Genomic DNA, 14,737 nt, shown 5'->3' on the forward strand with positions numbered 1-14,737 from the left:
TTATTTTGAGGCTTCTTGCCCTAAGAAAGGTGTCTATAGAGTTAGGAATCCATCCAATAAGGTTCATCTGGATGTGACGGATGGGCCCACATGTTTTGATCAAAATGTGTACCAAGAACCTTGCATTTTTATGTAGTTAGTATAATCAACCCTTGTGCAATATTATTCAGATATTAAATGAGTGCAGCAATGTGTTTCTGTATTTGCCGCAGACATGGCTTACGTGCACCATCACATTAAATTCATTTGTGGAGAGTGTTAACTTAGTTTTTTGTTGCTTATGCAAAAAGGTAAGATGTGTGTCTAAAGTGCCTACAAGTCCATAATACTGGTTTATCAGTATTCTACGTGCTCTTACAGAAACCTAGAACATGGCTTTGCCATGATGCACATGAACCCTTACAACAGAAAAAGTAGGCCTCACTGAGCAAAATTGTCTATCAGTAAAAGTGTCTTTATTGCCCGTCGCAATCAATCACATAACAACTTCTCTTTTCTTATAGTGCTTCGATAAAATGAAATGTTTGGTTTCTATGGGCAACAAAGACAATTTTACTATTAGACAAGTTTGATGAATGAGGCCCTTTATGTTAGACCTTTTCATAATAAGCATTGGTATGAGATTGGAAAGAGCACAAGAGCTTTATATAACACTGATCGAAATAGCAACTTACTGTGCTGCCAGCTTGATGAATTTGCGCAAGAGCAATGCTCTCCTATCATCATCTTGGCACAAACAGACTTCAGTTACCACCCAGAACTGCACCTCATTAAATCGTCTTATAAACCTCTCCAGATTAGCCGTTGTGCTGTTACGGAACCGCTGTTTCCCGAATGTTTGATAAAGCAACTCCACCTAAGGAGAGAAGTTGAGAAGAGTACAATGAGCTTACGACACATCTGGACTAACTCTTCAGAACATGAAATACACTCAATAGCTGCGTGACTCCTGGGGAGATAATTATCTGAAACGGCAAAAGAGGCAACTTAGAATAATGATCCTCGAGGGGTTGGGTTAATCAAGATGGCAATAATTTCTCCATAGGAAGTCTTACTGTCTGCAGTTAAGTCAAGGACATTATCCTGAGCTTGTGTAATGAGTAGATGAACCTTTTGGTGTTTAAGGAGTCTTTCTTAAGAAAACAAAGTTCAAACACTAGAGGCATAACTTGAAGCTTCTGAGTCCCAATGCAAAACCTGTAACAGGGCCCCCAACTATAATGTTTTATTCATAGTGCTGGGCTCCCTATATGGAGAAGAGAGGCCTTATGGGCCACCTAAGGTTCCTGGGCCCAGGTGCAACCACATCCCCTATAGTTACACCAGTGGTTATACCATCCGCAGAACCTTTCGGAATATAAAACACTTTGTTCCAAGGATCATGCCCTAGCAGTGTGGCTCTTAAGGTACTCTACCTTTACATGGGATGACTATCAGCCAAATAATCACTCAAAAGAGCGAATGCAAACAAACCCGTTCTATGTAAACACAGCCATCAACAGGGTGACCACCGATAATTCATTCACAAGTCACTAATTATTTTAGCTCACCAAAAAATAATCACTGGTTCATCAAAAGTCGTCTGGTGTAAAGTCGCAGTTGTTTTTTATTTGACCGACTTTGAATTTGCATGGAGATCCCTTCTATTAACAATAAGTCTTAATGAACAGTCATCAGCTTTTCCAGGCTACTATATGAAAGACAGTGGATCGGTATAAAGGTATCCTTAGGTACATGGAACTCTTCAGCTGGCGCCAGTCAGTTTATACCACTAGTATAAATGCCATATCACTAGGTTATATGTTTGGTAAGATCCTTGACTTTCATTAGTCAGTATGGCTCAGCAGCATCTATCATATTTGAAAGTGATCGGAATCACTGCTTTAGAGATTTTGGTTGATAGATACATGATAGCAATAGACTAAAAAATGTTTCTTTTTTTTTTTTAGTCTATTGCTATCACTAGTCTTGGGCTGTGAGTATGTCACAAGATTGTCTATATATCTTAGGGCCCTTCTACATGGAACAATTATTCAGATTATTGCTGGATCATGCGAATTTGAATGATAATTGTTCAGTGTAAATGCTGCCAGTGAATGAACGGTGAATAATAATTCGTTCGTCTTTCGGTTTCTGCAGGGATAAAAATCCAACGATAATTGGCCCGTGTAAACAGGTTCATTTATGAAAAACTGCGTGTTTCCTGTGAATGGAGGCCGATGGCCAAAAGCCATCAACTGCCCACTTCGCCTCCATTCACTGAGCGGTCATTGATGGAGTGTGAAAGCATAGACAGGATGGATAATCTCTAGGATGACTCAAAAGCCTGACAATCATCCCATGTAAGAAGCCTTAGGTCAAACAGGTGAAGCCAATATTATCAAAAAGTTGAGTTTATGGCAACAACTATTTACTGAACATAATTTCTATATCTGCATGAAAACCCTTTACCCCAAACTGATGTACCTGGTGAACACTCCTAAAGAGGTTCCAGTCACTTTCTGTCATGTGTTGTGCAAGGTCCTTGGAGTTGATGAGATCCAGCATATCATAACTACTACCGCTTGGTCCCAATTGCTCAGGTAGAGGAGTCTTAAAAGATAGGAAATGCAAAATGTGTTATTTTTGGTATACTATGCAAAACATAAAACTAGGACTGCAGGCTGTAGAGTTGATTAGCACAATAGTGTGGCTCTGGATTTGACATTGATTCATTAGTAGGAGCAACACAGGTTTCCTTGTGTTAATTCAGTGTCATTCCATAGTTATTTTAACTAGTGCCACCTCTCCAAAACTGAACATCCCAATTCCAAGTTACGTGTAGCCATAATATGTAGGATATACTCACCAAAGTGGTCATATCTTGAGTACTGCAGATAAAAAGTCGTTCATTGACTCCTAGAGAAGTGAAGACAGCGATGTCCTCGTGTTTCAGACATACTTTTTCTGCCCCAGAAAAGAGTGTAAGTGACACAATTAAGATATTGTAATTCATAATTATCACCAAACACGCCTTTAAAAAAAAAGTATGCGAAACAATGCAGGAAAAATACTACAAAATGGAACTTGCTTTGTGAAATTTCATACAACAAAGATTCCACTCACCTCCACAAGAGTTCACTTTAACCAAAACCAGGTCGCTGCGGCAGCCATTCTTCGTGGTGAGTGAGGATATCACTTCTTGAACGGTAGCATTTACCATAAACATGGAGGTAACGCAAGAATGGTCGGGCAGATATATGTCATAAGGCACTGGAAGATGAAATCATGTATTCAAGATCTGAATCTAAGAAGGACTATTGGGTTCTCTAGAGATGAGCGAGTATACTCGCTAAAGGCAATTGCTCGAGCGAGCATTGCCCTTAGTGAGTACCTGCCCGCTCGAGACCAAAGGTTCGGGTGCCGGCGGCGGGCAGGGAGCTGTGGGGGAGAGCGGGGTGGAACGGAGGGGAGATCTCTCTCTCCCCCCCGCTCCCTCCTGCTGACTGCCGCTACTCACCGCTCCCCCGCGTCGGCACCCGAACCTTTTGTCTCGGGCGGGCAGGTACTTGCTAAGGGCAATGCTCGCTCGAGCAATTGCCTTTAGCGAGTATACTCGCTCATCTCTAGACAGCACACAAAAGGTTTGTATTACTTAAAGGGATTGTCGAGATAGCACTATTTATATCTATGGGCTGCGTCTGGTCAATTCTGCTCACTTGAATGGAGCTGAGCTGCAATACCAGACACAGGGCATGGAGAACAGTGGTGATTGTTTCAGGAAACAATGCGTTTAAAGGGATTCTGTAAGCTGGAACATGCCGCCCAAACTGCAGGCATGATGTTGAAGAGCAGGAGGAGCCGAGCAGATTGATATATAGTTTGGTGGGAAAAGATTGAGTATAACTTGTATTTTATTCATTTATATCTCTGCACATTCTGAGCTGACTGATCCAATGGCAGAGCCGGAATAAGGATCTGCTGGCATATTTTGATAGGTGGCCTGTAGAGATGAGCGAGCATACTCGCTAAGGGCAATTGCTCGAGCGAGCATTGCTCTTAGCGAGTACCTGCCGGCTCGAGAGAAAAGGTTTGGGTGCCGGCGCGGGGAAGCGGTGAGTAGCGGCAGTCAGCAGGGGGGAGCGGAGGGGAGAGAGGGAGAGATCGCCCCGCTCTCCCCCGCAGCTCCCTGCCCGCCGCCGGCACCCAAACCTTTTCTCTCGAGCGGGCAGGTACTCGCTAAGGGCAATGCTTGCTTGAGCAATTGCCCTTAGCGAGTATGCTCGCTCATCACTAGTGGCCTGCAAATACAGATATTTTGGGATGACCGATAAAAGGAAGAAAGTTAAATTTAACAGAAAATTTGTTACAAACAATTTCACAAAAACCAATTTTTTTGACAGTACTGTAATTACTATAAGACTACAGTTAGAGATGAGCGAGCCTACTCAGTAAGGCAGTTACTTGAGCGAGCATCAGTCTTCTCGAGTAACTGCTTAGTGATCCGAGTAGGCTCGGGTGGGCTGCGGAGGGTGGGGGGGAGTGGAGCAGGAGGAAGAGTGAGAGAGATCTCTCTTCCTCCGGCTCCGCTCCACTTCCCCCCGCTTACCCCAGCAGCCCACCCGAGCCTACTCGGATCACTAAGCAGTTACTCGAGAAGAGTGGTGCTCGCTCGAGTAACTGCCTTACCGAGTAGGCTCGCTCATCTCTAACTACAGTAGCTAGATTACAATTTTGCGTGCTTTTACGACTGCAAATTCGTCAGCTAGGTTTTTGTACACTACAAAAATACATACACAATAAAGGAGTTTGCCTTCGATAGCGCATCGGTCAAATAGGTACGCAGGTTTTACTATCCACATTAGAAATAATAATAATAAAAATAAGTCCAATAAAATACTAAAATGTTAAAAATCAATGACGAAATGAAGTATAATAAAGTCATTTAAGGATGACTGCATGGATTAAATAACTTTCAGTTTCGTATAAAAATTGCAAAGAAAATAGGTTATAAGAAAAACCTGTAGAACGGAAGGGCCGGTCATAAGCTGAATCAATAGCATTAGTTACTTGTAGAAATTGTCTCTTATTTGGTTTAAAATATAATTAGTAGAAAACACAACAACTAAATAGGATAAACTAAATTAATAATAGGATTTGTGTATTTACTAGAGGTGAGCGAGCACGCTCGTTTAAGGCTGCTACTCGATCGAGTTGCAGTCTTATCGAGTAACTGTGTACAGCATGCCGGAGGGGGCAACAGGGGCCAGCGGGTGGAGGTAGTGGGGGGCAGCGGGGCAGGGAGAGATCTCTCTCTCACTCTCCACCCGCTCTCTTCCGCTCCCCCCCGTCCGCCCCCCCGCATGCTACTTGGGCGAGTACACAGTTACTTGATAAGACTGCTACTCGATCAAGTGGCAGCCTTAAACGAGTGTGCTTGCTAACCTCTAGTATCTACCTTTGTACTGACAGAGTGAGACTTGAAAATTCCAAGTCTTCTTATCACCTGATCATTATTAATTTTTTTAACTTTATTTTTTGTGGCCTGGATTTTTGGCTGGCCTTAAGACATGTGCCTTATTTGCCAAATGGTTAATCCGGCACTGTCCAATGGGCGGTCCAATCAGTGACTGACAGCTATCTGTGTATGAATGGACATACAGGGAAGGCTATCAGTCACTGATAGCTCTGCCCATTGGACTGTTCAGCTCAGAATGAGTAGAGGTCTAAATAATGCCTGCAGTTTGGACAGCATTTCCGAGCTGACAAATTCCCTTTACCTGTAAGCCTAAGGCCTCATGTCCACGGGGAAAATCAGATCCGCTGCAGATTCTACATGTAGAATCTGCAGCGGGTCCCTCCTGCCCCGCGGACATGAGCGCTGAAAATAGCAATTTAAAAGCATTTACCTATCCGTAGCGGGCGGCGAAGCTCTGCTCTTCCTCACGGCCGGATCTTCATTTTCGGCCGGCGGATGAATTCCTGACGCCGGCGGCACGTCGCCGGCACGTCGTCGACGTGCCGCGCGCATGCGCCGGGCACATCCGCCGAGCCGAAGCAAGGGAGATGCGGCCGTGAGGAAGAGCAGAGCTTCGCGGCCCGCTGCGGGTGAGTAAATGCTTTAAATTCCTATTTTAGGTCTCCCGCGGATCCGGACGGCTTCCATAGGCTTCAATAGAAGCCCGCGGGAGCCGTCCCCGCGGGAGACCCGCATGAAAATGGAGCATGGTCCAGATTTTTTCATGCTCCATTTTTTTTTAAATCACTTTTATTGACGATCCGCGGGTATTTATGTACCCGCGGGTGGTCAATGCATCCCTATGGGGTGCGGATCCGCGCGCGGGAGATCCGCTGCGGATTTTAAATCTCATTTTGCCCGTGGACATGAGCCCTTAAACAGTTGTTTCCCAGACACTGACCGGTAGTGATTCGTCTACCAATCCATTTAGTCGTTGGCATCCTTTATGCACTGGCATAGACCTGACTGATTTATACTTTTCCTCCATATGATGCATTTATATATTGATTAGCTGAATCGGTCTATTGTACCTTTATCCTGGACCTGGATAGTGTACAAATTACCAGGTTGGTCTTCATCTTGAATGGACAGAAGGCTTCCATAGTTGGAAATCTAATAAAATAAAGATTGTATACATTTACTAAAGTATAACCAGGTTATGTTCACGGTATTGATCTAATATATTACTCATATCAATGTACTAGCACAATGGAGTATAATGGAACCCAACTTTAACCCTATCCCGGCCCAGTATATATTTCCTATGTCCTTGTAGAGTGGCACTTTAGTAGTCAAGGACGTATGAGATATGTCCTTGTTTTAGTTTTTAATGCTTATATCTCAGGCTGTATTACTGATAGAGCTTTGATTGTGTTCTTAAAACATAACACTAGATTTTTTTTTGTTTTTCTAGTTCTGGTGATTTTATAAAGATATGTGCATGTAGACAGAGACCTAAGTAGGTCTAAGTGGTATATATTAACTCTGCACATGTTGACCTTTTATTTTTAGGAGGTATTTCACATTCAATTTTCTGCTGAAGTCACACATTTTAAAGGGGTTGTCCAAGTTCTAGTTTATCTGTAAAACTTCTTCTTCATGCACTAAAATAACAAATATTGGAATAGCCACCTCTACCCACTCCTGCAGTGTCCTCTGTGACGTCACATTTACAAACTACTTATGGGGTGTCACAGGTGCCGCAGCCAATAACAGAGCTCAGCGATCGATCACTAAGCTCTGTTATTGGCTGCAGCAACCTGTGATGTCCCATAAACCGGATGGGACTGCAGCCTGTAAACAAACACAGGCGCAGAGGGAAGAGCAGCAGTGTGGGACATAGTGGGAGCGGGGAGAAGTGAGTATATCACTATTTGTTATTTTAGTGCATGCAGAACTCGTTTTACAGGTGAGCTGTAACTCTCACAACCCCTTTAAGCATTTTTTATGAAAAATTACAACCGACGTAAATTGCATGAAGGTGTGAGGGTTCAAAATGTCCCAAAAAACCCTAGCAATTGGATATCCCTAAAACAGTTCTGCAAACAGTCATACCTTTACTTGAGGAGAAGTGTTTCCACTACTAATCTCCATTCTGTAATGAGAACAAAAAAAAGTCATTAAAATCAAGAGCCAGTATCGGTGGTAGACTGGCTTTTGGCTGCGTTCCTAGATATATCAGGACCCTGGGCCAAATATCATAACCAAGTAGGCCACAATCTAACACCTATAAGACATTTGTTCACAGTTCTCATGTAATTGTACAGCTACAGTTTAGTTATTATAACTGCTGCTGCAAAATATATCAAAAAACCTTGCACAAACCATATATTCCTTCTAGCTAGCTAGATAGCTGCTCTCACATTTGATGACCACCAACATGTTAACAAAAAACTACATGTGAGTTAACAGGATTTTCTACTTTGTACAATCCCTGCTTCTTACAAAGGTTCTTGGACAATGAACTAAAAATCTCCATCTGCTGGGAACTCCAGGAATCAGCCGTAATCTTTGGCGAAACAGTAAAGTACATGTTTAATATCCCTTGAGCACCACCACAGGTAAAATGAAAAATTACACCGAGGCCATTCACATCAATGAGTTGTTTAGAATGCAGGACAAGACTGGTCCTCCAGAGCAAGAGACACTCTTTGTAATAACTCTCCACTCTGGCCAAGAGATGGGGATCATGAACAGAGAATCCCCTTCTCAGATTTCCCTTTTAGCGGATAGGAAGATGGGTTTTCTAAACTAGACAACCCACTTAAAGTGGATCTTTGACCGAAAGCCTTGACTTTGTGAAACTTTTAGATCTTGGTGAGCACTTTGAATTTATATGGCAGGTCACATACATTTTCAGATGTGTCCATTCACACCTTTCCTCTTTGCTGGCTATGTTTAGATATGTGCATTACAAGATAACCAGCTCTCCAAAAGAGCAACATTTTACGGTACTCTGCCACGAGACATACACAATAGTTGTGATGGGGACTTCAGGATTCAAGGGCTTTGCTAGCATATTGCAGTATTGTGTTGAATTGGTTTAATGAAAAAATACAGTCCTTAACCAAATTAAAAGCTCCTTACGTTCTAGTTTTTCTTCGTTCATTAAAGTTTTCTTTCACGCTTGTAAGCAGACGAGGATCCCTGCTGATGTATTCTGAGATTTTCTAAAAATAAAAAAATCAGAAAAATAAAGTGACATCATTAATTAAATGTTTATATCTACCTGCACATAGTCAATAAATCCCAATACGAGTAATTAACCCTTTGCAATCCAATTTTGGATTCAGGGTTTCCTAGGGGGCTTTCTCTTTCTGCCATTATACAATGGTGCCATCTGCTGGCTAGAGCCAGTACTGCAAAATGGGACATGCTGGAGAGGCCTCCCGACAACAGAGCTGCCAGTAATCTACAGTAAGAATACCCTGTCAGACATCGTCCGACATCGGAGCTGTACAACCTTCAATCAGAATGTCTTCAGACGTCAGGCAGTGGATTGAAAAGGGTTAAGATAATTCAATCTAAATATAAAGGTATTTCCTTCGAAATCAGGTAGAAGGACACAATACGACATGCTGGTTATATTGTAGAGCTGTCTGAACAGTCTAAGTCTATAAAAGTTTTTACCTCTAGGAAACTTTTTGCATTTGGTTCTGCCTCCAGCAGCCGACCATAGAGCTCTACCCAGAGAGTAACAAGTCGTACTATATTCTGCCTCTTGTGGAGAGAATATAGTACCTTCTCAGGCTCGTTCAATTCAGATGGCTCCACGTTGAATCTGAGGTGCTGTTAAGGGTCCATAGGAAGGAAATAAACATTCCCTGGAATGACATTGTAAATACCAAAGTCTGGGCCATTTTTAATAAGTGCACTTTCATCGTATTCAGGGGCCCCAGTTAGTCAAACATGTATAGTAAGCATAAAATTGTGCCCCATTGTGCCAGTGTTTGGACTGTGGACCCTTTTAGGACTTAATTTTTTTAATGCATTAGGGACATGGGTCATGGTTTCTGAATTTTACAGCTCTCGATCACTTCAAGTACTTTCTGTGGATGATTGCATTCACTTTTCATATGAAGTACATTTGACATTTGTCATAAGCTAGGGATGCAGCTACTGTATGCAGGGTGCAATGTACTGGAATATTCTAGGGGGTGTATCAGCCACATTGGGGTAATGAGAATACTGAAGTATAATTGGCACATGGTAGGAGGCGATCCTGTTCCAGATTCTGCATATTGGACCGGGAACTTCAAATTATGCTTCGTTGATAAGCTGCCAATTCAATGATTTATCAGCCACCTTAACTTCCAGGTTGAAGTAATAGTAGTACAACATATAGCTACGTAAATTAATATCTGTATATTAGACTACGAGTAGATTGTAAACCACCTTCTACTGTGAGATGCTGTATATTAATTTTGCATGGTTAACGTTGTATTCACAGCGTACCTATATTGATTCTACATAAAGTCCACTTTATGGTCATGGCTGGCTTTAGCTATGTGCAACCCATACAATCACACAGGGCGCCGGCCACCGGCTTGTAGGGGGAAGCAACAGGTGCATGTACACGGAGGGCAATCAACACCCCTTAGGTCTAACCGGCCAGATGATCTTTCTTTCTCTGCATGGCAGTGTCTTGTGGAGTCACATGAATCATCCTTTTCCTGGCTTTGTCTCCTCCAGTGTGATGTTTTTGGCCCAGCTCCCAGCCCATCTCCACCCCACAACACAATCGCTAAGTTCTGAGGCTCTACTGTGTTTATATTATAAGCTTGGTTATGGTATTATATCTATGTACTGAGCTTAGTTTGTGCTGTATTTCTGTGTGTGGTTCTGGTGCTGTATTTCAGTTATGAGCTTGGTTCATGTACTGTATTTATGTCATGACCTTGGTTCTGGTGCCGTATTTATGTTATGAGCTTGGTTCTGGTACAGTATTTATTCACTGAGCTGTTCTGGTTTGGTTATGCTGATATCTTACTGCTTTCTGCACAAGGAGAATATTGGCAGATTGCCTATCAGTGCAATATAAATATTTCTGCCTTATGACAGGGGAGTGACAAAAATAAATTCCGCACAGGGTACCATCTACCCAAAGGCCAGCACTACTTATGGTTAGAGCATATAAAGTTATATTTTAGTTTCAGTATTGCATTTTGTCATCTGGAATGATACTGTAACCATCTAATATATTTTCTCCTTTCTCTGATATAATCTAGGGTGCAGACGGATTACAGCACTGGATCCATTTGAGCATTCTACTCAGTTTCTATTAGGAGAAATGCAAGCAATAACCTGGTAATTTAAGGATACTGATGGAGCAATGCTTGGCACAGTTGGTTTGTTGGCATGAATACACTGTGGGTCAGAAGGAATTCGCCAGCAAATGAGTCTGCAGAAGCATAAACATATGACATGTACGTTAAACAGATATTACATTGTTATGAAAGTTGATTATTTGTTTGAAAGCTAAGTGAATCATTGTTTCAACTACTATCAAACAGCAATTAGGTTGACTTTCAGCCAGAATACTACAAAAGGCATCTGTACCAGTATGGAGTTAAAGGCTATGGATACCTTGTGGGGGCAATATTTCTTTACTTGAAGGTATTTTGGGCTGAAAATAATTTTGCCATAGAGTTTAATTAAAAATTTGCAACATTTAGCTTCTGCAGCATCTATATATCACTGTATACAGTCAGCTGCAGAACGCATCTTCCTTCAGATCTGTCAGTTGGACTTATCTTCCCTTTTGCACAAAATAATTGTCAAGTACTTAAAGGGGTTGTCTCGCGAAAGCAAGTGGGGTTCATCACTTCTGTATGGCCATATTAATGCACTTTGTAATATACATCGTGCATTAATTATTAGCCATACAGAAGTTATTCACTTACCTTCCCTGCGCTGGCGTCCCCGTCTTCATGGCTCCGTCTAACTTCAGCGTCTAATCGCCCGATTAGACGCGCTTGCGCAGAAGGGTCTTCTGCCTTCGGGTCTGTCCGGCAGCAGCGGCGTTCTGGCTCCGCCCCCTTCTACGCATCATCGCGTAGCACCGCCCTGTCCCGTGTGCCGATTCCAGCCTCCTGATTGGCTGGAACAGGCACACGTGACGGGGCGGAGCTACGCGATGACGCGTAGAAGGGGGCGGATCCAGAACGCCACTGCTGCCGAACCGAGCCGAAGGCAGAAGACCCTTCTGCGCAAGCGCGTCTAATCGGGCGATTAGACGCTGAAGTTAGACGGAGCCATGGAGACGGGGACGCCAGCGCAGGGAAGGTAAGTGAATAACGTCTGTATGGCTCATATTTAATGCACGATGTATATTACAAAGTGCATTAATATGGCCATACAGAAGTGCTGAACCCCACTTGCTTTCGCGAGACGACCCCTTTAAGCACCGGATAGTTGTCCGAGCATTCGTGGCTCCTGTTCTTTCACATAGGAGCAATGATCGCTCACTGAGTGGAGGCGGAGCGGACCAGAGATCTCTTCCGGCCTCCCACTTCCATTCACAGTAAATAGGCAGTCGTTCATAAATGAAGCTTGTTTACACAGGTCGATCGTTGTATGATTGAGGCCAAATGCCCACGGACGGATTATTGCTGTGGAATTCACGGTCAGACACCTGCCGCGAATTCCGCAGCAATGTCCATCCATAGACATCTTGTGTGAAGAGACTCTCCCCCTGCCCATGAGCGGAAATCAACTGCGATTTCTCACTCGTTAGGGAAGATCGCAGCATGCTCTATTCTGAGCGGAAAATCGCAGGGACAGCTTAAATTGCAGTCAGTGGAATCCGTCCGTCCCGCGATACTTTCGCACTGCGGAAGTATCACAGGAATCTGCGTCACAGCCCAGAGCGTCATAGTAACATAACATAGTAGGTTAGGCTGAATGAAGACAGTGTCTATCTAGTTGAGCCGGACGAGACACTTGTGGCGGATCCGGAGAGGTGAGTATGGGGTCTCTGGGGGGCGCCCGGTCTGATTCCGCTGCAATATTTCGCAGGTGGAATCCGACCCGGACATTGGCATGAGGCATGACACCGGCCTCAAATTATTGTTCATTGAGCAATAGCTGGCAGTGTTTAGACCGAATGATAATCGTTCCGTGCAGAGGCGTAACTAGAAGCTCCCGGGCCCCAATGTAAAACCTGTAACGGGGCCCTTAAAGGGGTTGTCCCGCGGCAGCAAGTGGGTCTATACACTTCTGTATGGCCATATTAATGCACTTTGTAATGTACATTGTGCATTAATTATGAGCCATACAGAAGTTATAAAAAGTTTTTCACTTACCTGCTCCGTTGCTAGCGTCCTCGTCTCCATGGTTGCCGTCTAATTTTCGCCGTCTAATGGCCAAATTAGACGCGCTTGCGCAGTCCGGGTCTTCTTATCTTCTCAATGGGGCTCCGTGTAGCTCCGTGTAGCTCCGCCCCGTCACGTGCCGATTCCAGCCAATCAGGAGGCTGGAATCGGCAATGGACCGCACAGAAGCCCTGCGGTCCACGGAGGGAGAAGATGCCGGCGGCCATCTTCACCGGGTAAGTAAGAAGTCACCGGAGCGCGGGGATTCAGGTAAGCGCTGTCCGGTGATCTTTTTTAACCCCTGCATCGGGGTTGTCTCGCGCCGAACGGGGGAAGGGGGGGGGGTTGAAAAAAAAAAAAAAACCGTTTCGGCGCGGGACAACCCCTTTAACTATAATGCTTTACTCATAGTACTGGGCTCCCTATATGGAGAAGAGAGGCCTTATTGGCCCCCTAAGGCTCCTGGGCCCGGGTGCAACCGCATCCTCTGCATCCTCTATAGTTACGCCCCTGGTACTGCGTAAAAGAGCCCTTAATTTCTCTCTCCTCTCACTCCAAACCTGAATGTTCTTATAAACTGATTTATGACCACAACAAAGTTTATATTTATGGTGTCCATAAACCACCTGATAGGAGTGTTCAGGGGATGAGATAAGGGCTGAAAACCTGGGCCAGCAGTCCAGCACACTGAGGGATCTGAAGGGAGATACTTTCAGCAGAAGCTGCAGAAAAGGCAAATGATACACTTTTGTAATTAAACCCTATTGCAAACCCTATTTCCAGCCCCAAATACATTAATTTAAGTTTTAAAAAAATGCCCCCAAATGGTATTGAGAGTTTTTAAGATATAGTTATATATAATTATATATTTACTTAACATGCACTGTAATGTACATTGTATATAAGAATACACAGGGCTGCAACTTCTCAACTTTGTTACTAGTAACTACTTGCAGTAAGTGCTGTGTTGGTCGGAAGATCTTCGTAATCACTTATGTCATGTCAATGAGGTTCAAAAAGAAATACTGTTACCTTCTGGGTCATTGAGACATGAATCCAACCTCATGGTCTCCAGCAAATGCTCCAGAATTTTATCAGCTGTTCCTGACATTACGGTATACCTAAAGACATGCATAATAAAGTTAAAAGTAACCCAATTACTAAATATAATCCCAAAGATGTCAAGTACTCACTTCTGATTTCCAGGCACTGAAGCCGGTAAGTTATTTCCAGATAGCTGAGGACTTTTCTCCAGCACTAATACCACTTTTCCGTGTTCCTTTAGACGCACCGTATTAGCTTCTACATCCTATAGACAAGACAAGATTGTAAACGTCTGGTAATAATTAGCATATATTGCTGTTATCAATTATCACTTTAGAGCTACAAACCCTAAGAATCCGGTTGAAGTCCTGCTTGTCAACTCGTAAGAAGTGGCAGTTGTCCTCTCTTAATACTATAGTTGCCGCTCTTGGGGCATCATTGACAAGAGCCAGCTGTCCAAAGTCATCTCCTTCATGAAGTGTAGTGACCAAACCCTGATATAAAACATCAATGTGAGGGCAAGCATTAGTATGGGACCAGACCAGAGTCTTCAGGGCTCATCAAATATGGGGACAGAAATTTACTTATCTATTGCTTGTTAGTAATATCTGGAAAAAGCGGAATAATAGAATAAACTATCTCTAGAACACGTTTCTTCACTAAGAATGTACATAACATGGCATTTGCAAATATATCTAGTTATATGCCCATGTGGCACACTAGTACTTATGTACATCATGGATGAGGTTATCTCACTCATGATCCCACTTGATGGGGCAAACCAGATAGAATTCTCCTCAACTCAACTATGTATTGCATAGCTACACATTTATTTACATTGGCACCATGGGTCAGAAGGGCTAAAGTTCCTCCTTAGTTAGAG

At 43.3% G+C, this 14,737-nt stretch overlaps 2 protein-coding genes across 3 annotated transcripts in view; both read right to left on the reverse strand.

Annotated features, from left to right (window-relative positions):
• Nucleotides 1–14,737, reverse strand: part of LOC136584493 (twist-related protein 2-like) — a 296,978-nt gene that overhangs the window by 36,654 nt on the left and 245,587 nt on the right. The window contains exon 3 of one of the 2 annotated variants that reach the window (XR_010787284.1): nucleotides 13,234–13,251. The exons of the other annotated variant lie outside the window; for it this stretch is intronic. The gene's annotated coding sequence lies outside the window, so the exon portion shown is untranslated. Of the gene's footprint in view, nucleotides 1–13,233; nucleotides 13,252–14,737 lie in introns of those variants that run through there. 2 annotated transcript variants of the gene reach the window in all.
• The window catches only part of RAPGEF3 (Rap guanine nucleotide exchange factor 3), a 75,830-nt gene that overhangs the window by 12,239 nt on the left and 48,854 nt on the right, over nucleotides 1–14,737 (reverse strand). Inside the window, exons 9-20 of the mRNA XM_066584317.1 lie at nucleotides 14,202–14,348; nucleotides 14,004–14,119; nucleotides 13,843–13,931; nucleotides 10,820–10,898; nucleotides 9,128–9,278; nucleotides 8,585–8,667; nucleotides 7,553–7,592; nucleotides 6,529–6,610; nucleotides 3,106–3,252; nucleotides 2,849–2,946; nucleotides 2,467–2,592; nucleotides 675–856 (exon numbers count right to left, since the gene is read on the reverse strand). Of these exons, the coding sequence (XP_066440414.1) occupies nucleotides 675–856; nucleotides 2,467–2,592; nucleotides 2,849–2,946; nucleotides 3,106–3,252; nucleotides 6,529–6,610; nucleotides 7,553–7,592; nucleotides 8,585–8,667; nucleotides 9,128–9,278; nucleotides 10,820–10,898; nucleotides 13,843–13,931; nucleotides 14,004–14,119; nucleotides 14,202–14,348 (1,340 nt within the window). The remainder of the gene's footprint in view (nucleotides 1–674; nucleotides 857–2,466; nucleotides 2,593–2,848; nucleotides 2,947–3,105; nucleotides 3,253–6,528; nucleotides 6,611–7,552; nucleotides 7,593–8,584; nucleotides 8,668–9,127; nucleotides 9,279–10,819; nucleotides 10,899–13,842; nucleotides 13,932–14,003; nucleotides 14,120–14,201; nucleotides 14,349–14,737) is intronic.

Source organism: Eleutherodactylus coqui, chromosome 1, assembly GCF_035609145.1.
Source record: "Eleutherodactylus coqui strain aEleCoq1 chromosome 1, aEleCoq1.hap1, whole genome shotgun sequence".
NCBI classification, from domain to species: Eukaryota; Metazoa; Chordata; class Amphibia; order Anura; family Eleutherodactylidae; genus Eleutherodactylus; species Eleutherodactylus coqui.